Below are 25623 nucleotides of genomic sequence, written 5' to 3' on the forward strand. Positions count from 1 at the left end.
ATATTATTTACATTCCCACTTGCAGAATTATGAAATGACCATTTTTCTCAAGGCAGAAACTTTAAAAAAAATTTATGCAGTTTGATTTTTAACATATGAATGGATGGACTAAAAAGTAAAGTGGAAAGTGATTACTGGTTAGTTTATTCAGCATCTCTCTCATACAGAGATCAGATTAGTTCAAAGGTCTATGCTGAAAGCATGGATTACTCTTTATTTTTTAATTACTTAATATGGATCCTGCCTTGTACCAAAAGGGATTTAAAAATGATTTACTAAATAAATAATATTCAACAAGGTAAGTTCAAAGTGTTGCAAAAGAAGAAACATAAAGTGTAGGGCATCAGGGAGTAGACTCCCCAGCCTCCCCTTGGATTATGCTAATTAGCGGGTCTGTGTTCTGGAAAAGACGTCTGCGGATGTTACCTTCCTCTGGAGGTCATTTAGGAGTCCCTGTAATACTTCATGAAGTTGAAATTTTATCTCTCATGAACTTACAAACCTGTTTCTAAATAGCAACTTCTCTTTTCATTAGTAACTAAATTCTCTGTCCTAATGAAGGAGTAATTTATGACTATGTGGGGGAAAAAAGGGTAATTTTCAATTCAAACCTTACTGAATAATTGCAAAATTTCTTTCCTACACTATTGTCGAGAGTTACTCTTGACTGAAACTATATCTATATCTATATCTGTATCTATATCTATATCTATATCTATCTATAGATATATGTCTATCTTTATGAAGAGATTGATGTGAGGAATTTAAAATGTGAGACTTAGAAATGAAAAAATAATTGAGAAGATAGAAATTCCATTAGGGTAATAAATCAGCATGTGAAGAACGAGATCATAAAATGAACTTTTTATTTTCTAACAAAATAAATTTTAAGGTAAGCATATTTCACTGCAGATTCACGTTAGAACAAGAAACAAAGAAGAAAAATGCTTATACATTATATGAAAACACTAAGGATGACTTGAAAAGAAAAGAGAAACAATACAATGAGCAAGTTTACCTGAAACAACGACTTGAAAGCACTGCCCGAGCAGTAGAATGCAAACTGAAGAGCATAAGGAATAAACCAAATCAGGTAAATTAGTCTTATGTGAAAATTTCATAGCTCTAACACTGTTTCGTCAATATTATTTATAATATTCTTTTGAATTAATCTATATTTTCATTTAAAACAAATAAAAGTTATCTCATCCTGAATATGAACTATGACATTTAGAGCTTAACTTACTAATTTCTTGGTGCTCTTGGCATCTAATAGATGCTCTGTGTCTTTTCTGAATGAAGGAATGGAAGTTAAATTGAGCTTAATCATTAACATAAGGATTGACGGTTTTGGTCCATTCAACAAAGTAACAAGTCTAATTCAAATCCGTGTGTTAATTTTGGCTACTTGAAGTTAAAATCCAGGCTAAATTGCCTTGTGACTGTGATAGAATTGGTTAAATGCCTTATAAAGAAATTTTCTTTCACTGGGATTTCAAAATTTCTAGATACTGACAGGCATATGCAGAATAGATAAACAAGATTATACTGTATAGCACAGGGAAATATATACAAGATCTTATGGTAGCTCACGACAAAAAAAAGTCACAATGGATATATATATGTTCATGTACAACTGAAAAATTGTGCTCTACACTGGAATTTGACACAACGTTGTAAAATGACTATAACAATTTAAAATGTTAAAAAAAAAAAAAACCTTTTTCTTTCATGATACTACATCCCTTGTGTTTTTGCTCTGTGATAAATTTAGCTGTCATATATATTAGAATTTGAGTTATTTATGTGCGTTAAAGATCCCAGTGCTTAAAAAGGCTACTTCTTTTTAACAGTTTTAAAAAAAAATTTTTTTAAAGATTCCCCTCCTAAGCTTTTTTTGACTTTTTTTCATGGTATAAAACCCAAAACCTAATGAAATACGTCTCCAGGTTTTAGAAGAGCAAAATGACGCTCAGAGACAACTTTCTCGAGAGCAGAATGCCAGAGTAATACAAGATGAAATCCTGGCCCATCATCTTTCCCAACAAAAGGAGGCAGAAAAGGCTAATAAGAAAATGAATGCTAAGGTATTTTCTTTAGTCATCTTCAAACATGTGTGTGTATGAATTGGTATACTTACATAGTTTAAAAACCAATACTGTAGGTACAGAAAGTATAGAGGGTTTTAAAAGCCTATATATGTAAATATATTTTCTGGGGGGTTCATTTCTGGTCCATTGGATAAAGCAATACTTTGAATTCAAATCCACTTGCCGGCAACAGTGACGTAGTGACATTCACAATGGCCTCATCCAAGGAGAGGCTGTTCATATTTCCCATAGGAATCGATGAACTCTCCATTATCTCAAAACTGTTGCTACTAACGGCAGGCATTCTAGTTTCTGGCAGTGATCTCACTCCTTTGATAGACGATTGGAGAGGTTACTTTATCATTTCCACTGATGGTAAGGAGGAAAAAGTATAGCCAGTTCAGAAACCGTAGTTTGGGTGTCATTCTCCTACGTGTGATAAAAAGTAACGCTCTGCTCCATGTGGTATCCGATTTCAGTACAGGGAGCTTTCGAATATAGTGATAGATATGCTGCAATCTATACTTAGTGATAATTTATTGATCAGTATTTTATTTTTAATAAAACAGTTCACTGTATTTCCCTGCTATTTTACATCCATTACTGTTATAAACACCATGAAGAAGAAAAACAATTATTGCAGAAGCAAATAGTCTCCTGATTTTCTAAGAAGAGCTCTGTAAATTTGACCTTTACCTTTAGTGTGTTCACCATTAGGGAAGTAGAAGGCTTCTCTTGTGTTTATGTATTTATCCTAGAGAAGTAGCTTTGGTTTGGTGTAAGAGTCGTAGACTCAGAAGCCCCGGGGAAAACCCTGCAGCTTGCTTGTGTTTTTAACCCTTTATTCCAGATTTGTCACAGCTAAATGAGTTAACTGATGTTTGTAGACATGCTTAGTACAGTGCTTAGATTTATCATTTATCCGTAGATGTCATTCTTATAACTCACTCTAAAAATGTTAGAGAGAATATTTATGGAATATTCTCAGGAAGAAAATTTTTTGGAAATTTAACCTGTCCAAATATATACAGAGCTAAGGCTCTTACTTTGGGGGTAGCTGTAAAGGTTAGATGTCAGGTATAATTTTTAAGTGTAGTCAGATTTATTCATTTTCTATTAAGCCTTCTGGGTTTGTTGTATTTCAAAGAAAGAAGGGCCTTTCTGATTCTGAGCTTCTTAAACATCCTTTTGTGGTTTCTTTTTTACTTTCATGGATTCACTGTCTTTAATTAAATGTTTGAACTTTTGGGGATTTCTGCTTGTTCAAAGTTTGAGATTTGTATCCACCTTAAGTTTTCCCAGTTGGATACCCAGTTATTGCAAACTTTCTGTTGCATAAACTTAAGAGATTAGTCTTTCACTTCAAAGGAAATTATGATATGTCAGTGTGTTGAGTACAGTTCAAAGAGTAAGAGATGAGGGGTTTCACTTACAGGACACAATGGATTTTGAGCTGTCTGACCCAAAAGATAGCAGCGAGGTGCTTCCTCAGCAACTTCCTGAAGCTGAAAGTCAATTCCGTGGCCCAGAAATTGAGCTCCATCCCAGGAGAGATGCTCTTAGACCAACGACGTTGGTATTAGAGTGTGTGCATAGAGACCGAGGCCAAGCCCAGTGTTCAAACAAGGAAACTGAAGCCTTGTCTCAAAGCAAACAAGAGGAAGTCAACAAATACATTGGAAAGCAGGCATTCCTGAAGGAGACAATATGTAAACTACAAAGTGAAAACATGTTGCTTCGACAGCAACTGGAAGTTGCTCAAAATGAAGCCAGAAGTGAAAAGACAATACTTAATATCCCAGAGCTGTTTCCGGATCACATGGGAAAACTTGAAGCCATGAGCAGACGAGTTCTGATGCTGGAGGAAGGAAACAAGGAATTAATTGATGAATCCAAATGTTTAAAGGACAGACTGTATCAGTATGAAACGGACAGAGCAGAAATGGAAGTAAGTACCCAGAAAGGGAACTAATTTTCAGACTTCCTCAAAGAAAATTCAAAGCAGTATCTGATGAAAGCTGAATGTTGAAACTAGTTGAACATAAAAAATGTGTGGGCTATAAATATATACACTGTAAAGCAGCCTAAAAGCATATCTTGTATCCAGCGAACAAAAATTAGACCTGAGAGGTGCTTTACTTTGAGTAAAGATGCCGTGTCACCTGAAATTCTAGGAGACTAAGCTAGCTATAAGTTGTTGACAGATACAGGCAGGTCTTAGTAATTTACTCTTACAGTGCCCAAATGATTTTAATCTTCCTGTCACCACATTTTAGTATCATGATGAAGCAGATAAATGAAATGCTCAGACCTAAAATGAGTATTTTGAAATTAAGATTCAGTTGTGTGAACAAAAAAAAGTAAAAGAAAAAAGAGAGAGAGAGAGAGAGAAAAGATTCAATTGTGTGGATTACCTGGACAGTCAAATCCAGATTTCCCAGATGAACTGATGTGTAAATGCTGTATGTTGCAGTACTTTTCGTTCAGTAGCTTTTCATGTATTTTTAGTTGATATAATTTTATTTTTATTCATGTCAATTGGAATTAAATTTAGAAATATTTCCATCTCAAGTTATGTATTGTTATGACCTCGCCACTCCTTAAAGGCATCTACTTTTCATTCAGTCATAATTTGGGACACATGTAAATTTTAGCAAAACTGTGTTTGACTTAGTCTCCTCTGTTCTATTTACAATTTACTTTGAATATTTTTTCAAATAATTTGCTCACAATTCTCATTTCAAGGCTCAGTTACTGTCATTTGGATCTAAGTTTGTCCAGTACAGAGGAACTGGAGCGCTCTGTGATGTACGAGTTTGGCATTGGGGTCCCATTTTCAGACTGAGGAGGAGCAGCCAGAGTCCTGAGTGGCAGGAAGGGAGTGAGTGGGAGGGGTGGGGGGAGCCGTAGGAGCTGCAGTCCAGGAGGCAGGGGAGGCCAGGTTGTCTCAGGTCCCCAAAGGCCATTGGAATAACCTCGTTTTTATTGTGAGATAGGAGTCTATTGGAAGGATTTAAACACCAGATTGAATATGTGAAGAACTCTGAACTTAAGCCTCTAATGAGAAAGAGGGAGAATGTTCCACAGTGTGGAACTTAACCACCACTCATCCCACCTACACGCCCCTTTCTGTTTGAGACTTCAGTGGGGGTAAACCTTGGCCATTTCCTGGGAGGGGCAGGGAATGGCTGATGGGGCTGCATCCATTGTCTAAGTTAACTTACTGTCGGTAAGGCAGGAGGGTCATGCCTTCTGTGTCTTAAATGAAGTTCAATAAACAGGAATGTGTACCTATGAGGAAAAGAAGGTGAATTGATGTCTGTGGGGATATTTCTCAAAGTCCATATGTTGGAGTTACATATTATTAATGTAGTTTTATGATAAGGTGACTTAAAAATCAGTAACAGAGTTATCTTTTTAGGCCTGTATGAGACAGCTTCAGCAAGAGCTGACTGACACCCGAAAGAAAGCGTCCATGTTGGAAGCTTCCCTGGAGGTGACGGCACATCATCAGACTGATGTAGAAGCTGAGACACAGGAGTCAGAGAGGAAATCACGTCAAACTGCGAACCCAGTACGTGTGAAATTCAGCACGTTGGCCGTGAGTGTGCAGTGCAGAGTGTTGCAGGACACTAGCTTTTCAGGGACAGCTTTCTTTTGTATCTTCATTGTAATTACAGTTATTATCTTTATAATGCAGTTGTTTCTTAAACTTTGACTTTCATCCTACCATTTCTTTATATATTTTTTCTTACAATATTTACTCTTAGAGAAGTTGAAAATTATACATCTTTCCTCACAGAAGTTAACTTGTTTTTCCTATTAAACAGTATTGTTTAGTGATCTCTCACCACAATGAGGCAAGCTAGATAAAATCAGAGGACAGTGTTTCATGGCATGTTCCAGAAAATTGTCATGTCTCTTCTTCACTTTTGTGAATGGGTATAGAATCTGTGTGTATTCATATCATGGATTTCAGAGTAACTTGTGCAGAAAGGTCATTGTAAAAACCAGTTGAAGTTAGGCATTGCCTTCATTTTCTCTTCATTTTACGTATGTTGTCAAAGCATGGAGAAGTTCAGACCATGTCTGTACACCGAAAATAGAGAATTAAGAAAATTGTCTAGATCCTGCCTTTGGATTTTTTTTTAACTTTATTGAGATATAATTCACATATTATAGGGGGGATTGCATAACTCAAGTGGTAGAGTGCATGCTTAGCATACACAAGGTCCTGGGTTCAATCCCCTGTACCTCCTCTAAAAATAAATAAGTAAAACCTAATTGCTTCCCTCCACCAAAACAAATAAATTCACATATCGTATAAGTCACTCATTTAGGATGCATAGTTAGTATCTCCTGGTGTATCCAGAGATGTGCAGCTGTCCCCACAGTCAATTTTAGAACATTCCCATCACCCCGAAAAGAAAGCCTGCATCCCTTGGCCATCACCTCCAGCCCCCCGCCCCCCTCAGCCCCAGGCAACCACCAGTCTGACTTCTGTCTCTATAGATGTGCCTGTTCTGGCTGTTTCACATGAGTGGAATCACATGCTGTGTGGTCCTTCATGATCAGCTTTTTTCATTAGACAAAACGTCTTCAAGGTTCATCCACGTTACAGCGCTTGTCAGTATTTCCATTTCCGTTTATTGTTGAACATTGCTCGGTTGTGGGGCTAAACCGTTTATCCATCCATCAGTTGATGGGCCTTTGGGTTGCCTCTGCTTTTTGGCTCTTGCTAATAATGCTGCTGTGAACATTTCCATCCAAGTTTTGGCGTAAACATGTTTTCATTTCTTTGGGGAATAGACTTAAGGGTGGAAATGCTGTCGTATGGGTCATATGGTAACTGTGTGTAACCTTTTGAGGAACTGCCATACTGTTTCCCAGGGTGGCTGCACCATTTAACATTTTTATCCAGAGTGTGTAATTCTCCCAGTTTCTATGCATCCCTGTCAACACTGGTCATTAGCTCTCCTGGTGGGTGTGAACTGGCATCTCATTGTGGTTTTGATTTGCATTTTTCTGATGACTGAGAATGTTGGGGGTCTTTTCATGCGCTTACCCATTTGTGTATCTTCTTTGAAGACCTGCCTGTCCAGGTTTTTGCCCATTTTAAAATTGGATTGTCTTTTTATGATTGAATTGTAAGAGTTCTTTTTGTATCCTGGGTGTAAGTCTTTGATCAGATATAGGATTTTCAAGTATTTTCTCCTGTTCTGAAGCTTGCCTTCTTACCTTCTTGATGGTGTCTTTTCAAGAGCAGAAGTTTTTAACATTGATGAAGCTCAGTTAATCTATTTCTGTCTTTTACTGTCCTACCTAAGAAACAAGTGCCAGATCCAGTCATGAAGACACACACACCTGTGTTTTCTTCTAAGAATTTTGTAGTTTCAGCTCTTTCATTTTGAGTTAGTTTTATATGTATTGTATGAGGTAGAGGTCGAATTTTGATCTTTTGCCTGTGGATATCCAGTTGTCCCAGTACCACTTGTTAAAAAGACTATTATTGTCCCGTTCAGTTATTTGACACTCGTATTGAAAATCAATTGACCGTAAATGTGAGGGTTTCTTTTAGGTTCTCAGTGGTGATGCATTGATCTATGTCTGTCCTATGCCAGTACCAAGTCAGATGTTATGAGAACTCTTTCCGAGTCATCTTGCATATTACCAGTTGTTTTACATAGTAATAAAAAGTCAGTGTCGTGGAATGTCTGTAACTCTACTTCTGTGGAGATCTGCTGCTTCCTGAAGGGGCCTGTGGCCAGCTTATGCCTTGCTGACTCTGTGACATGAGAGAAAGTAGGCTTGCAAAGATAAAGTCCATCCTTCCCCCCCCCATTGAGATCCTTTAGTTTCTCGCCCAATGCCTCCCACTTCACTCGTTTCCATCAAATCATGGTCACGGGATCTGCTGACTCGGTCTGCAATATACTTCATTATGTTGCACTCATTATAATTCATAGACTCATCCATAGATTTCACTATCTAGAGGAAAGAGATTAAGCCTGGAGAAGATTAATTCAACCTTCCTCTTTGGAAGCCTCTCTAATCCATCATCTCGCGGTTCACCATGAAGTCCTCTTTTGGCCTGGTTCCTGTGTGTAATACTGGTGCCGATCTTGTCCTTGGTGTAGATCCTGCATTCTCAGCTCCCTGTGTCTACCTCCTTTTACTTAAAAAGAGAGATGCCTAGCTGTATTCTATAGCTTTATGCATAATTAATGAAATAAATATTTCATCCCATGCAAGGAAAGTTTTTCAAGAGTACAGTAGCTGTTACAAGTTAGATAATATTCAATCAGTTTATCAGAAACAGGTAACAGATTAGTAATTTGAATTTCAAAAGCTCAAAGCCAATCTGTGTGATATGGAGAAGCATTGTGCTACAACATAAAGGTGAGACAGTCTTACCTTCCCTTACCAACAAGCTTTGAAGTAAGGTAAAGGAAAAATTGTATTTAATTTAAATACTGCCAAAGGACACTACATTTATGGTTCCATAATATTTTATTTTCTCTCTGAGGAAAGGGAAATGTAGAGTGAGTGCTAGATTAATAAGTTCTCAAAGCTGCCTGTCTCTTAGAATTTCAGTCAATTGAAATGAGGTAAAAAGGCTGATTTTGGTAAACTGACTATTTCTAGTTGTTTTTCAATTATTAGACTTCAAATCCTGTGTCCCCTTGCTTACCAGTCTTCCTTATCCTCAAAGTCGAGGGGAAATTGTGAAATACATGCCTATGTGTAAGAAACTGTAATTGGAGGGAACTCCGAAGTACCTTCCTTCTCACTAGTTCTGAGGTCTTTCTTTATCTGCTTCTCATCAGCACTTTGTCATTGATAAGTTAATCTCAGCGTGTGTTACATTCCAGTTTATAGGAGACCAATTTCTACTATACTCAAGTTACATTTCTTACAATCGTTTTTCATCCACTTTTCTGTTTATCTGTTTTTGCCTAACAAGCTCCCCAAAGTTCAGTGGCTTTAAATAAGCATTTATTCTGTTCACAACCTACACTTAGGAATAGTGTGGCCAAGACAGCTGGCCTCTATTCCTCTCGGCTTCAGGTGGGGCAGCTCGAAGGCGGGCGGCTGGAATCACTCGAAGTTTCATCCATTGATGTCTGATGGTTGATGTTGGCGGTGGACTGTGGCTTTGGTGGGGCGGGCAGGTGGACCACCTCCCCTGGAACACCTAAGCTGTCTCTGTGGCCTGAGCGTGCCCACCTGAGACTGGGTTCCAGGGTTAAGAGCGAGGCAGAAGCTGAACTGCCTTTTCAAACCTGCCCTGCAGTTCACTCGGTGCCCCTCTCACCGTTTCCTGTTCTTTAGGAGCAGGGCACTTAAGGTTGGCCCATAGTCTACCTTTTTTATGGAATTAATGTTGAAAATTTATGGAGACATTCAAAAACAAGCATAATCTACTCACTAGCCACAATGTTTTCTTACTGCTTCCATACGAGAAATCCACTTATCCCCACTCAGTCCCTGAGCAGGTCTCGGTCGCTGTGGTGTTAGGCTCAGGCTCCAGCCCAAGGTCTTACTTTCCCATCTTCACCAGGTCCAGGTGGGGCTGAGGTTCCTGGGCGTGGTTTCTGGAGTACAGCCCCTTGGGTACACTCCTCTCAGTGCTGGGGCTTGAGGATAAGGAGACACGGGTTACTTACCGCCACACACCAAAGATTCTGCTGAACTGCTAAGGACTCACTCACAGATGGAAGATGGGAGGCACACTGGTCTGCAGCAGTTCTGAAGTGCAGCCTGATGCTGCCGGCTCTTTGATTAGGACTTAGTCCTAACCCTGGGAGGGGTTCTCCTTCGCTGCCCTCTCTGAGCTCTTTGTTCTGTCCCTTTCATGAGCAGTGACCCGTGTTTGCAGCTGAGTAGTTCTCTCAAGCCAGCTGCCTCCTTGTAGACCATCTAAGAAAAACCCAAAGGCCTCTTCCTGTTTTGCACTGTCTTTGTCTCTTTCAGTCCAAGCTGGCAAGCAGTGTTTTTGGTACCACAGTTCTTCAAAACTTTGAGTTTCCTGTGAATTTTATTGGGTTGATGCCATTGGAAAAGCTACTCTCACGTCTTTTTGAGATAAACTCTTCACCTTGGGCTTCCTGTGAAGCTGTTGTGGGACCATGCCTTTGAAATTCTTATGCTTTTAAGATCTTTAAAGGAATTTGAGGCAGCACCTTAAGTCTTTTCAAGGTCTTAACAAAGTCTTGGCTTCATCTTTAGTCTGTTTTCCTGGCAGCACCCTAGATTTGATGTTAGCCCGGAAGCCATTTCTCTGCTTACCGATTATGTGACAATTGGGCATGTGGAGATGCTTTAAATGGGATACAGATATTTGAACCCGGTGAGTCCTGGTTCCTTTATATTTAATAACCTGTATGTTTTGGCATATCTCATCAATTTTACTTTCAGCTGTTCGGTAGCAAGAGTCCCGTTTCCTCCGGTTTTAGCGTCATTTTCTTCCCTGGCCTAGAAGCCGTCACTCTCAGCCCTTCAAGGGCCCTCAGGCTTCCACTAACAGCCTCGTGGACACTTTGGATTTTCACTCTTAGTCTTCTCTACATCTGTTCAGGTTTCACCTACCTCCAGGTTCAAAGGCATCCCCACATTTTGCGTTCTTTTTTAATGGCTGTGCCCCATTTTTAATATCTGTGCCAGTTATTTATTGCTAATGATTTATATAATAAACTGCCTCAAAACCTGCTGACTCAAAACAGCATTTGCTTGGTTCACAAGTCTGTGTTTAGACAAGGCTCAGTGGGGCCAGCTTGTTTCTTCTCCACTTGGCATCAAGCGGGCACTAGAATAATCTAAAGGCTTGTTCATGCTCATATCTGGAAGTTGGAGCTGGCTTTGGTTAAGGACATCCCCTGGGGTCATCAGCTGGGACAGCTGCGTGTACAAAGACTCAGTAGGTGGCCTGGGCTTCACAACGTGGTGGCTGGGTTCTAAGGGTGAGCGTCCCTATGGAGTGAAAGTCAGAAGCCATTTAGCCTTAGAAATCACACAGCAGTGTCCCCACACTCTGTCCCCTAGAAACCAGTTGACTGAGGCCAGTACATACTTCAGGGGAGGGAATTTCACAGGGGAAGTGTCAAGGAATTTGTAGAGATGTTTTACAACCACCACCTCCGCCTATCTTGTCTTACCAAATAATCCTTCTATCTGAAGGAAAGTAGTTCTTCCCAAGTCAGTGTCACTGAAATTCCAGCAAGTTTTTCTGTTTGTTTTTGTTGAGTATGTTCTCTTGTTTTGTGGAGAGCCACAAAGGATTACAAGAATTAAGGCTTTTTTGTTTATTTGTTTAGAAAAATACATGGATCACCTTACTAAACCACTACACTAGGAGATGGATTTCTCCTTAACTCTGTGAATCATTCATTGCTCCTTGGAATGCAATTCAAACAAGCATAAAATATTTGTGGTTCAGAGAAAGGCTTATGGCATTAGAACCCATATTTGCAAGACGTATTAGTTGCAGTCTTTTTTTCAAAGTCTTGTTTTGGGAGGCACTTATTCAGCCCTAAGTAACTCAGTATGATCTCCCTAAAACTTTAAAAAGCATGGAGAGTTAAGACTTGGGGGAGGAAGGGGTAAGAGACTTTCTACTAAGAGGTGCCTTATAGTCATTTTATGTAGGAAAGACATGAAACAATTACAGAAAAGAGTGTGAACTCAAGTACAAATGTATAACAAAGGTGATGACAGTAAACAGTATATTTTTGTGACTCTTGGTGGTTTGAACTTTTTTCTTGATTTTCTGAGTAATCTGAGTTTCTCCATTCCACAAGGCAGATACCATTTTATTGTAACTGAATTTATTTCAACCTTTGATGCTGGGTTAGAGTTAGGCTGTTCTCAGTCTGCTAACCTCATTACCAATTTTATCTTCATGCAGAATGCTGATCTTCCAGCAAAAGTGAAATCTGCATCTTCAGTACTTCTCCATCTGAGTGCAGAAACTCAACGTTTTCTAAAGGAGTTATTTATGAAAGAATTGCAAAAGAAATCTGACACACTGGAGGAGGAGAAAAAGCAGTTGGAAGAAGAAGTAGTGCACCTCAGGCGTCACCTGGAAATGAACGCAGTGGAACGCAGTCCAGTGGAGCAGTACAAACGGGAGACGGAGGAGCGAGCAAGATGGGATGTAGTGGAAATACTGAAAGAACTCAGTCAAGTCATGCAGTACAGACAGGAGACTGAAGAAGAAGCAAGGCAGCATATTGCAGAAAAATTGAAAGAAATCAGCCAGTTTTTACAGGTGAAGCATTGATCTGTAGCGTGCTCTAACTCACTTCGCTGAGAATGACAGTTTGGATGTGTACATTTTACGTGTTTCCTCTACTTCCCATATAGCAGTTTGTTTTGTGGATTTCTGGAAGGAAGGCCGCATTTGTTACTCCCTTTAAATAATTCAGTTTCCATCATTACTATCACTAAATTGATCTTTCAGAACAACTCTCACTAGACAATCATTTTTAAGACCAATTGGTGTAAGTCAAGACCACTAGGAGGAAAAGCACATATTGTGATGTAAATACTATGCCACATTCTTGGATTACTTCTAGGTTGTATTGTTCAATTTTTAAAAGTTTAGATTGATCCTATTATTCTTTGAACTATCACATTACATGAGTACTAATATAAGAGTGATTCAACTTTAACTTCATAATTCAGATTTAATTCACTTGACATCGATGATAAGTATTTGAAAGCTCAGCTTTTTTTTCACACTTAAAATTGCTCTCTGAATCACTGACTCAAAACTAAAGGGAACAAATATACTGTAATTCCTCAGGTTGTAAGTATTTTTAAAATTGTATCCTTTTAATTTACTGTAGGCCCAAGCAGCATCTCAAGAAGACTTAAGAGAGTATAAACGTGCTTCAGTAAGTCAAATGGAACACAGAGTTAAAGTTCTGGAAACGGAACTGAAAAGTAAGACTTTTCAGTTTGATTCTAATGAAAAAGAATTGGAAGAATACAGGCAGCTGTACCTGGAAGAGCTAAAAAATAGAGTGTCATTGGCAAATCAGCTAAACTCGTAAGTCAAAACGTAGAATTATAGAAAATAATTTAGGTCATTAACTTGCCTCTAAGGCATAATTTTTATTGAGCCAGGTTCGTGAGGTGAGTAGCAAGTGAAAGCTGACTAGACAGTGTAATTTTGGGAAATGGTTTAGTAAATGAGCTCTTTAAAATGTCAGTCCAGGGCAGTTTGCATCTCCCTGGCTTTTGTTGCTTTTACATGACTTTATTTTTTATACTTGCATATATTTAACCTGGTCTAGTCTTTAAGCTAGGGGTTTTGCAAACTTTGTAATTTAGACAGCTATATTATCACAAAATTTCTAGTTAGAATTCCCATAAATAGAAATGTTAATGAGTTTAAAATTAACTGTGTTTTGGAAGAGTACAACTTAAACCCAAGGGGCCCCATTCTGGTTTTTGGTGAATTTACTTTCTTGATTGTGATACTTGGTGTCACCGCTCGTGGGCACCCTGAGACGAAGTACTGTATCCTTCTAAGTTTGTCTCCACTATGTGAAGGCATGCTTGGGGAACGGGGAAATTCACATCGGGGTGAAGGGCAGTATAGTGGTTCACAAAGTGGCTAAAAAGTATATGGTGGCCTGCCCGAGGGGATGTGTGGAAGACAGAAAGGGCAGGTCCCACCTCCGGTGCCTGAGTAGCAGTGTTATGAGCTACAGGTCTCCGCGCAGTCCAAAAGTAGAGCGTTCCTATGAAAGTTGTCGGTGTAAAGCAAAGAGGCAGTTACCTTAGGACACGTCTTGCTGGTGGAAGCGTAAAATAAATATGCATAAAGCACAGGCGCTCACAGACACAGTCCAAAGCCGTGGCGGCGTGATGCCGGGACAATGAGTGTGGTTCCGGGGAAGGAGCTCGGTGGGGCCCCTCTCGCTGCTCGGGGTGCTCACTGCCCCACTGATGGCTCGGGCTAAAACAAGCACCCAGTGCTATGCTGGCTTTTTGCTTTTTTTTTTTTTTTTTTTTTTTATGGCAGTGAAAATCCGCTTGAGGTTTTTTTTCTGGTTGTGGAAAACAGGTGCTGATGTAGGCCTCTGGTAAAAGCGAAGTAACAAAGTGAGCTTTGGGACATTGGGGGACACTTGAAATTGCCCCCGGCACTGTCATTGTTCTTTCCCACCATCGACTCTGCCGCCTGCTGCCCCCCAGAGGTGGTGGCTCTACACTGTTCCTCAGTGCCGCATGCTTAATTTCTCCCAGGTAATGCGTGAAATGTGTATATAAGGGGGGTGAAAGCAAATGCTTGAAAATGGCTTTGAGGGATGGTTTATTTTTTATTTCTGAACTGGTTTCCTGAGGGTGAGTATGTCTAGGTGCAGCCAGTGCAGAAGGCAGCGGGGATCCTCTGTGGGGGCGTCTCCATCTCTGACTCCCCACTTTGAAGTACTTGTTAGTTAAGGCCCATACGTCCTTCTTTAGGACAGTTTTAAACTGTAATTGTTTACAGTAGGTCTGTGCTGACGTATTTTTTGGTGTCAAAACAGTTTAATGGGACAATCTGTTTACTGTTATAGCAACTTTAGAAATACACATCACTTAGGAAAAAAACGAAATGAATGAAATCTGTGCTTTGCGATCCTCGCAGCGCTAATGAGAGGCTGGCAGCAGTGAGCACTGAGCTTCAGCTGGAGAAACAGCACAAGAGTTCTTTCCTCGGCTCTGTTCCCGCACGGCCTGTTGACAGACCGCCTTCTGCTGAAAGTTCTAGTACTGCTGAAAGTTCTAGTACTAGCGTGGAGCCCAAAAGGAGTCTCACTCAAAGAAGGAACTTACGGAATTTTTCACACCCTACAACTAGCATGAGCGCTCTGTTCAAGGTTAGTTATGTTATCTTCTTTCTCTTGGGTTTCAGATTTCTGATATAATTCTTGTTTTTAATTTGATGAAATTGAGTTTTTTATTTGACTTACGCACACTAAGTAAAAGCCATAATTAATTGTGCAAATGAAAGAGACAAATTTTATTTTTTAAAGTCCCAGGACTTGTAATTTTCAAGAGATACCTGTCATTAACTTTATTCAATAAACGCAACTAAAGTGACAAAATTTTAAATTTCTTAAAAAGCTCCATTTTAAATTCTACTTTAGAAATTAAGTGTTATTGCCTAATAACTAGAGATACACTTTCCAATGTTTGGCTTAGTTTCTGATTGATTTCGGTTTGGCATTGGTTCATAGTCATTTTCAAGTTTTGCTGCACCCCAGTTTTTCTACCCCTAAGCATAAGTAAATGATTGGCATCGAGATACTTAACCACATACGGATGTTTTTTATTTAAAGGAATCCAAGGTAAATTCTTTTTATGAATTCAATAAACTTGTAACACTAAAAACATTAAGTTCTGTTTTTAAGTTTAAAATTTTTATCATTTTCTTCTGTAAGAGTACATTCTTAATTGCTATTTTACTTACAGCATTGTTATTTTAATTGTTATGAAATGTCTTACTGAGCGATTGTAGAACATTTCTTAATATGTAGTCAAGTAAAGCAAATATTTAAATATTTAAAATGAAGTCCACTTATGTCTCTGTCTTGCCCTCACCTGCAGGAATACCGAGGTGGCCATGGTAGGGAGTCTTTAAATTACAACCAGTTTTCATTGTGTATCGTTAAAATAGCCATTGAAATCGGTGCGTGTGGGTTTATGGTTTGATGGTGTTTTCATGATCTTGATGCAGAGAAGGGTAGCACGGGCCCTTGTTGAGTGAGGTCTCAACCTGCTTTTTCTCACTTGGCTTCATGTCATAATAAATCAAAGAAGAAAAAAGCTCAGGATTCATAGACAGTGTTGTGGGTAAATTGAGTCTAAGTACTTCAGAGTCATGAAACCGGACTGCGTGGTGTTAAAAAGAAAAATGCATGCTTAACACTTCCGTCAGTGGCTAAGCATGATGCAAACTCGAAATGTTTTCATTAGTTGTCACCAAAAAATCACGAGTGTGTCACTTTAGAGGATGATGGTGAAAGAGTGTGAGTGCAAAAGCAGTGCAAGAGAGATCTCCTGAGGACAGGTGTTTCCTTTAATGTTTTTGGAGGAAAGAGGTGTCTATGTTTTAGTACTTCTAGGTCCACAGGAAAATAATTTAGTTTAAACTCAGTGTTGTAGTTCCAAGGTACACGTAGTTCTTCTGTGGGGCCGTGGGGCCGAATCATGCTAGGTTTAGCAGGGAGATTAACAAGCCCCGCTCTGTCCGGGTGCAGAGACGCGTCTCCCTCAGCACTACCGGGCGCCTCACAGGAGGTATTGTACAGTTACTGCTTACAGGTTTCTTAGACTCAGAGAAAGAAGGTGCCTTCTAGAATTGCTAGGGATATAATTATTTCTGCTGGGAAAACATAAAGTAATGCTATGAGAGCTGTGCACATACTGTTTAAAATGACAGGAAGGGATGGATTTTTGCATGGGGCTTAACCAAACAACAGACTTCCACAGCTTTTCAGCTATGGTTCTAGAAAGCAAAATGTCAAAAATGGCATTGGGATTGAATGTAACATTCTCCTTTATTTGCAAGGCTTAAACACTTTGGACTGTTCTTACTGTGAAGTTCCAGCTTACTCCGCATTTTTTTCTAACTTGACAGAAGTATTGCTGTACGTCTGTGATTTTAGTCGTGCTGGTGGTCGAAGCAAGTTTTTTCCAGTTCATAACACTTGGGTTTATTGCCTCTCTTACTGCTGCATGAAGTACAGCTTTGTCCCTTGACATTGTTGTAGTGGTAGCAGATGGACCCCATATCTGCTTTGCTAGTTTGTACCCTCAGATTTCACATTCTAGTTTATTTCTGGGATGTTTTGTCCTACATGTCAGAAGCAATTTTACAGTTTTACTCAATTGTGTTATTTAATTATATTACTATAAAATATAAAAAGTTAAAATTAGCCTGAGCAGATACATCACTGTTAGATTTTCTTGCACATAGAATTTTTTTTCTGAGAACTGAAAACTTAAAAATTGATTCCAGACAGTATTATGACAGACAAAATTTCTCTGTTTTAAAGACTTTTTTTTGTTCAAGAGTTTTTAAGTGTTGGTGTGCCTAACATGAAGCATGGCCACAATAGTTAATAAATGTCCTTCAAATCTATTTTAAATAGGAAGACTAAATTTTACACTCACTGATTTTGGACTTTTGGTGTATTACTGACACTTTCAAACATTTTCTAATGATTCATTTAACTACTTTTTAAATTTCTCAAATGTCCATTCAGTTCAGCAGCCCCTTTTCTAAATGGGATTATACCAGTGCACCAGAGCTAGAACGATTAATATTCCTAAGACTTTAACTTTTTACATGACACAGCACTGCATCTCAGCAGAATCTGGTCACGTTTCTTTTAAAAGTAGGCTTCCAAGGCAGGGCACATCCACTCTGAATTTTAATTCTAATCAAACTATCACAGTAGTTAAGCTCACTTCTCATAAAGCAGAGGCAGAGTTCAGTAACCTTGTTTCTTGTATCAGCTCTCTGCTCTGTGGAATCCCTCCTGCCCTCATTTCATTTTGTCTGAATGGACAAATGAGGAAGCGTGTTATCTTCTGAAAGCCAGTCACTCAGCTTCTTCCAGTTCTTTTTCTTTCATTCACTTTTTTCTCTGTAGTGAATTTTTTAGCTCCTTGATCAACAAATTCTTTCTCATTTCTTTGGTCTGCAACAAAATACATGTATTTAACAGTTACAAACTGACAAGTGTCATTTCCTTCATTAACCTATTTACAACAGTATGATGAATCAGAGTGGTTAAATGACTTGATTTTATTGCATTTCTGGAATTGTACTTATTTTTATAACACTTAAAATAAGAATAATACCAAGTTTTAACTTAAAAGTATCAATAACCTGAAAATATATTCACTTTGGAAATGAACACGTGTGTATACGTGTGTGGCAAGTCTGTTTTTATCAGATTGATCTCGGAAAGAGAGGGCAGCATTATCTTCCAGCCTGTGACCTCAGTTTTGACCTCAATCCTGCAGTGTCCCCAGTGGGACCTTCCATTTCTATGGGACATAGTCTGCAAACCGCCAGTTACGAGAGTATCCTCCTAATTAAAAATCATTAGAATTAAAACTTGCTGATACATTGTCTTCCTGTGTATAATTTTCTCACCTTACTGTGTTTTTGTTAAATGGAAAAGTTTAAGTAAAACTGCAGGTGCCTTCTCCTTATTAATGTTGGACTTCAGACCACTTCCACCATCTGGACCTAGAAATAAGCATAAAGGTCCCAGAAGTACGTGTTTAGGAAAATAGCTTTGCAGAGGAAAAGAGTAATCTTACATTCAACTCATGTAAAAGTGTGATCTACATTTTGCATAGTGTTTATTAGTGGTTATATGAAATTATTTCAGTCAAGGCTTCTCCCTTCATCTGCTAGGTGTTTTTCACTTCACAGGACCCGCCTGGCACTGTTGTCATGTTGTTGATGGCATAAGGCCTCTCTAGAGTGCTCTTGTCAGACAGTGTTACGGAAAACAGTCTCTGAAAATACTGGCAAACGGTAGCCCCAAATTTTGTCTTTGCACCTAACTTTTACAGAAGCCTCGGCTCTCGTGTCGCTGTTATCACCACAGTGTTTATTGTGTCTGGTGTACTATTTTAGACCCTGTTTAGTGAGCGGGTGACTTTTATAAGAAAGGTTTTTAAAAGAACACTCTAGATGGGGACACTTGTAGTTTGAAGTGTCCCCACACATTTCATAATTAAATACGTAACTAATTAAGTCAAGTTTCAAAAAGTTGGCCCTAGTGTCTAGAATGGAAACAAAGTTACAGTTAAAGAATTAGGTATTGTTTTCCTTGTTTCTAGCTCTAGGAAGTTGTGAATGAGAAACCAACTTTGAAAACTGGCGCTAGCCTCTCCTTTTGTTTTCTTCAAGCAGACTTTCTGACGTAAATATTTTAGCCATCTACAGAGAGCAAAATACATTTGCTTAACTTGTTTGCCAGTAGAATTTTCACTTGACATTAACAGGACCCCTTTCTTCATTTTATGTATCTACAATTCTGTGCTAAAAAACATTAGCATAGAACAGACCTTAAAATGTTAGTTTTCTAAAAGTGCAGGAATGGAAAGCTCATTTTAAGGAAAAATCCATTAAAGTTAAAAAAAACTAAACTTTTACAAAGGGCAGTTTTTCTAAGAACCGCAGAGCAATGCATTCAGTGTGAAACATGACTTGAACTGTTGAAACTCTTTGTGCCAATAAGATCGGGCATCGCCCTCTGAAGATTATGTGTATCCGACAGGGCAGTGTTTACTGTGCTCTTCGTCAGGGGAATTTAAATAGCCTTACAGATATGTGTTCTCTATTATCTAAAATCAAAGTAAGTAGGAATTTATTTTATTTTATTCATGTGATTATTTTTCTATTTAAGCAATCCCCAAGTTAAGTGAAGTTTCTAAAAGTATTATTTAAAGGCCACATTTCATAAGCTCGCTGTCATTCCTATGATAGTGTTTCTTGTTTCACTAAAACATTAAAAATAATATTTGACTTATTTCAGACACAGAGGAAGCTGATAAACAGTATCTCTAGAGAATTAAAAGAAGGTATGTTGCCAACATTTCTGAATTAAATTTAGACGTTGATTTCTGAAATACACTGTAAACAGTAAATGGCACCACTTTCTATTGCTTGAATAACAGATACCATGTTAAATCTTTTTCTTACACGTAGCTAATGAAAAATGTGAAAGCGTAATTTCATTCATAATGATAAATATGCTTATTCCTCATTTATACATCATGATCCATATCTTTAAAAAAAACTCAAGAAGTCTGTGTTCTCTATTTCTGGCTGTGCCCTTCCTCTCCTGCTGTCCCCGTGGGCCTGTCACCTGCACACGGACCTGTTCTCAGAAAGCATGGAGGTCATCAGCTTCTCGAGTTTCTGGTAGTGACTGAGGCCAAAAACCCAGACTCAAGCAATCTCGGTTCATGTAGCTGTCACCTGGTGGATGAATTTCCTGTCATTCACTTTGTCACTGGTTAACTTTTTGCCCTCAGGAAAAATCCCAAATTCCTTAGCTTGGAAGAAAAACACCCACATCGATTTGGCTCTTGCCAAACCCTTCAGCCGTATCTCTTTCCTCCCCTGCCCTGCCCCTGTGCTCCAGCGGCTGGGCAGACTGCGTCCAGCTCCGCGGGCGCCCCTCCTGCCTCTGCTCTGTGTGTTTGCTTCTTGCCTCTCCCTCCCACACTTTCTCCTCCTCCTTCGGGTATCAACTTGACACGTCAAGGCCACCAAAGAGGGGACAGTATTGACACAAACCTGGACGCCCCTTCTGAGTGTTCCAACTCTGCCCTCTTTTATACCTGTCATGGCATTTATGTCTCTGTACCGAAACTGCCTGTTCATCTATTTTGCCAGCTTACGGTACAAGATCTTTCAGGGTGGGCTCTGTCATCTTCTTCTTGCGGTTCCAGTGCTTGTCACAGTGCCTTAGCACGTGGTTGCTGAGTAAATGAATGAAAAGTGAGAAAACCAGGCGCTCTGATCCTTAGCCACAAGAGCAGTTAATTCAATGTGCAGCCCTGGGCAAAGTCTAGAGTAGTAATCTTGTGTTTTGTGTTGTAATCGTATGTAGGTAGTTTTCATTCTTCTTAAAACTTAGAAAAGTCTCAGCTTTCCTTAAAAAATAAGCTGACATTTAGTTACCTATGAAGTATTTTAAGTGAAGAATCTAATTCTTTCGTTTTCTTTCCAGCTACTACTGAACTTCAATCTAAGTCCTACGGACTCTCGTAGGCTTGATGGACGAGTCAAGTCTAAGTGAAGATCTGGTTTCAAAAGCACGTCAAGTACATGTGGAGATTTTGAAGAAAAAGTGTACGATCTACAAGATAAATAGTAAACATTTTACCTGCTGGGCTGTTTGCCTAACATTTTTGTTAGTTCCCGTTAAGTAAGATACTGACAATGTTTATTAAAGGAAAATATCCTTATACTGTATGTGCATGATTAAAGTTTATGAAGTGTTTCAAACCACATTTTTCTGCATCTCATTGACTTTTAAGCAGATTTTGGGAATAAAACCCAGCACTTTGGAGTATTATATACTCAAACTGAGCCCGGGTGCCAGCTGTTTAAACAGCACCCAACCACCCACCAAACTTGTCGTTGATGTTGAGCAGTGTTGATAGCTTTTTTGAATTTTCCAGTGTTAATCACTGTCTATAGACCTAAAGATTTAGACAGACAGTGTTTGGATCTGCTGTGGCTGTTTCAATGTTCTGATGGATCCCAACAATCGTTACGGTGCCATCAGACTTTCTGCATGTTACCTTAAACACTGATTCACAGATGTTTCCTCATGGAGAAATGAAATCTGCCTCAGGCTTTTCATTTTCTCTTATTTATTTACTTACTTTTTGGAAACGGTCTTAGAGACAAGTTCTGAGCACCAGACGCAAACGGACGTTGTCACAAACCTGTCATCTCTCCCGTACATTCTCCTAAGGCGTCATTTCTCTTTCCTAAAGGCACTCCTTCTACCATAAGTGCCCTTGCTCTCCCCTCTCACCAAGAAGTCATTTGTTTCTCAGAAAATGCCTTTCTCCTTTTCCTGTCAAGTGTTAGATTGTATGTAAGCCCCCACTTCTAGCCACCCCTTCAAATCCCGTTGCTTTGTGAACTCTTGCATGTGTTCATACGTGATTTTTTTCTCACAGTAATCTGCTTTAGTCAATTTAATTTGCAGGTTCCCAGTCACTGAATGTAAGACGGTAAAGGAAATACTCTCCTTCTCAACAATTTCCAGGAGCTAAAACTTTAATAACTCCTTCTTAGATCCTTTATTCCAGATCCTTTATTCCCTTTTCTGTCCTTTCAGTGCACTTACTTGGCAAAACTCCCAACTACGCAACAGACTGATTCTCATTCTTCCTCCTTAACGTTCCCCCAGGCATCTAAGTGCTGCTGAAGAAAGTCACGCACTGCCCAGCAGTCCTACTCCTTTTATTTAATTAATTTGCATCTTCTTCCTTCTCAGTGATGATTTCAAATTCCCCTCTGTAAACACCTCCCTGTTTCTTCCCTCTCACTTGAACCAGTCCTACTTCTGACGACAAACTTCTGAGAGATTTGCTTGCTTCCCCACCAGCAGTCTGTCCCCACCCACTCTGGTGTGTCTTCCCCTTCCTCCATTCCCACGCAGCGAGTCACTGATGACTCCCACGTCTAAAGCAAAGTGACACCTTTCCAGCCCTTGTCTAACTGACCTCATCCCTCCGGGCGTTCCATGTGACCGACCTCTGTAACCGAACGCTGCCTGCAGCAAGATGACTTTGAAGGTGAGGGCTGCAGCCTTCTTGGTGAGCTCACTCCGTTTACCCTGGCTGTCTCCCATGGGTAAAGACAGGAAGTACACGTTACTCAATTTTTGTTTACTTTTCTCGCGTTAGTCTGCCTCACGTCAGGTTAATCCTTAGACCAGCCAGATGAGCCTAGAAGGGTGGAGGAACGCTCCCCGCCCCCACCCCAGCACAAACCTGAGCACAGGTAGCTGTGCTCAGTTCCAGCTGGCGTGGGCGCTGCCGCGCCTGCAGGGAAGAGATCGATGGCAAACTCCGCTGTTCCTACAGCACTAGCCAGTGAGCTGAAGCTCACCTGCGTGTCTTCCAGGCTGAGGTGGGGTCACTGCTCCCGGCAGCAGAAGACTGCCTTTGTGAAAGGAAAATAAAAGATGGAGTCTGCGTTGCTCGAGAGGGCTCACTAAGAAGGTGTGACTTACACACATCTCAGCCCACGTAGGGTCTGGCCCTGTGAGCATTTATCGCCCTAATGAAGTCATCCAGAACACCTGCCAGAAGCTTAAGATACTTAACTAAGCCCCTAACCTGGAATAACCTGTGATTCCTGGGGGGGTCACTTGGCTCCCATGGCCCCACCTCGCTGCCCTGTGGGTCAGCAGGAGCCAGGTGGTGTGATGGGAGGGCTGAGTGGCCATGGGACTGTGGGAGGGGCAGAGTGATCAGGCCCAAAAGGACAGGGACATGGAGCAGCAGCCTTGGAGGGCCCCACCCCGAGGTCCTGGTGGGACCTGAGCCTGAGCTTTCAGCTCTGAAGCTTGGAGCTCAGCAGGGTGGGTCGGCCCAGGCAGGGCTGTGGGGGTCCCAGGGTGACTGTTAGGAGAACCACCTGCTATCCTTGGGAGACCAGGGCTTGGGGTCTAGCTGGCCACCCCTCTCCAGGTGACCTCTGGGGCCTCAGTGGTCCCGTCTGCGAAGCAGGGATAACATGTCTTAAGTTGGAGGGTGGCTGTGAGAACTACGTGGAAAACGGGTGCAGAATGCTGCAAATGGATCTGGCGCAAAGTGCCCAGTAAACACTTGTGGGAATGACCCCTCTCGGGGGCTGGTAGCCTTTGGAGACCCCGCGGAGCCGTGCGTGCTCTCCTTCTCCATCTGTGCATGACAGCCACCACATCTCAGGAGGGCATGCAGGGAGCCGGCCACCCTCCTGCCCCCAGGATGGCTCAGCAGATATTTGCTTCAGGAACCAGAGAACTTCTGGACTGTTTTAGGGTGATGACGCAAACGCATCCCCACTGCACTTGGGGTGAGGGAGCCAGTGACTTCGGAGCTGCAGGAGGTGCAAGGCTGCTGTATCCCTTTGCGCTCACGGCAGGCACTTGAGAAAAGGAGAAAAGGGGGCTCTAAGGTCAGGGGCTTGTCCGGGTCACGCTGCAGGATTTGACCCCAGGCCGTGTCCCTGCACACCCAGCCTTCCTGGCCGGCAGGGAGCCTTCTGCAAGAGATGGATGCTGTTTTAGATGCGATCGCCAATTTCCTCCTCGTTCAGTTGCCACGGAAACAGTCATGGTGCCCCCACAGAGGCGGGAGTGAAGGCGAAGCCTGCCCCCCAGGCCCTGGTCATCTCTGCTGGTGAGAGGGGGTGGGTGGTGTGGGGCCGGGCCTTGAAATTTCCGTGGCATCCTGGTGTCGAGTGCCCGCCTCCCTCCATCACATTTACCCCGACCTCTTCCTCCACAGAGAAGAACAACAGCCGTTGGAGGAGTATTTCAAGGGGATTCCCGTGGAAACGGAGAGTAGGCAGCTCCTCTGCGCTCCTGTGTAGTGGGAGTTGCCGGGGCTGCATGTCCCCCACTGAAGGGCGAGGGGGCCTCTACCGGGACATTTTCTGCACCTCATGGGCCTCGGGCTGGGGGTCACGGGCTCCCCACACCACGTTCTCCTTGGCCAGCGAGTGTAAGCCCGACGGCACTGCCCACCAAGGCCCCCAAGGCTCCTGTATACGAAACCCAGGCTGGCTCCTGGGGACCTCTGGAGCCGGCCCTCGCCTGCAGCTCCCTTTCCTCCGGCAGGTCTTGAGCTGCAGCCAGCGCAGCTCTCCAGCATTCTCTTGGCAGGGCCTCGGTGCTTTCAGCCCGTTAATCAGCCGTTGCCTGGATAAATCCACGCACCCCTTAGTTTTCTCCTGCGGCCCTGGTGCATCCGTCCACTCACTCCTTTATCCAGCAGGTTTGTTTTCTCACCTGCAGAGCCTTTTGCTCAATGAGAGGGGGCTGACGTGGACTGTATAACCTCTCTGAGCCTCACCTTTCTCATCTGATAAATGGGAACATGGGCACCTGCCTTGCCTGCCTCACAGACGTCTGGTGAGGGCCAGTGAAAAGGTGGGGGTGCTGTGCAGGTGTCACCAGTATTTCCACGGCCACGGGGCTCATGGCTGGTGGACAAGTTTTCGTTGATCCTTACATCAGTTCCACAAGGTGGGTGGTGTTAGTTTCCATTTTACAAATGAGGAAACTGAGGCTCGGAAAGGTGGCGTGATCTTTGCTTACACCTGGGAAGAGGTAGAGCTGGAACTCAAGCCCAGGTCTGACTCCAACTCCAGTGCTCTTTGCAAAGGTCCAGTTGCCTCCCGGTGGGCTGGTTGCCAGGCCTGGCAGCGGGGGTGGGTTAACACCGCATTGAGGGGAAAATTAGTCTCAACTTGGGGATGCGGCTGGGGAAGGCATGTCCCCTGCTCTTCCGAGTCAAGTCATGCTTGGTGGGAGTGGGGGTGGGGTGGGGGAACTCTGTCCTTTTGGCCCGGGGTGGGGGCGGGGTTGGGTTTGGAGATGCGGCAGGGACTCCTCAGGATAGTCACCAACATTTTCCGGGCAATCCTCTGGGTCAAGCACTGTTCCGAGCAGTTTAGCTCAATCTTCAACATGTCCCGGAAGGGTAGGTCCGTCGTCACTGACTTGTCACAGGTGAGGAAGCTGAGGTGCAGAGAGGTCAGGGAATGTGCCCGGAGCTCCGCAGCCTGGAGGTGGCAGAACCCACGCCCAGGAAACACTGGCTCTCGGGGCCGGGGTGTGGTCCTCGGGGAGCATCTGGTGCCGTCCCCCCCGCTGGGCTTGAGCCCTCGTGGCCCCTCGGGGGTGGCAGGTCTGCTACTCCCGCTTCAGGTTCTGGGACACACGAGGGCTTCCCTGGGAACACCGCGTCAAGGTGAGAACGTCTGGAGCGA

General features: G+C 41.7%; 1 protein-coding gene across 9 annotated transcripts in view; it reads left to right on the forward strand.

The window, feature by feature from the left end:
- LOC116150816 (ankyrin repeat domain-containing protein 26) overlaps nt 1-21134 on the forward strand; it is an 88511-nt gene extending 67377 nt beyond the window's left edge. For 4 of the 9 annotated variants that reach the window (XM_064480186.1, XM_064480187.1, XM_064480191.1 and 1 more), the window contains 9 exons: nt 913-1093; nt 1950-2087; nt 3526-4038; nt 5512-5691; nt 11995-12357; nt 12938-13140; nt 14731-14962; nt 19649-19694; nt 20852-21134. In XM_064480186.1, the coding sequence (XP_064336256.1) occupies nt 913-1093; nt 1950-2087; nt 3526-4038; nt 5512-5691; nt 11995-12357; nt 12938-13140; nt 14731-14962; nt 19649-19694; nt 20852-20892 (1897 nt within the window). In that variant the 3' untranslated portion in view covers nt 20893-21134. Of the gene's footprint in view, nt 1-912; nt 1094-1949; nt 2088-3525; nt 4039-5511; nt 5692-10335; nt 10441-11994; nt 12358-12937; nt 13141-14163; nt 14346-14730; nt 14963-19648; nt 19695-20851 lie in introns of those variants that run through there. The other 5 variants (XM_064480189.1, XR_010378138.1, XM_064480188.1 and 2 more) reach the window with 5 other exon arrangements.
- Nucleotides 21135-25623: the final 4489 nt, after the last annotated feature.

Source organism: Camelus dromedarius, chromosome 27, assembly GCF_036321535.1.
Source record: "Camelus dromedarius isolate mCamDro1 chromosome 27, mCamDro1.pat, whole genome shotgun sequence".
NCBI lineage: Eukaryota > Metazoa > Chordata > Mammalia > Artiodactyla > Camelidae > Camelus > Camelus dromedarius.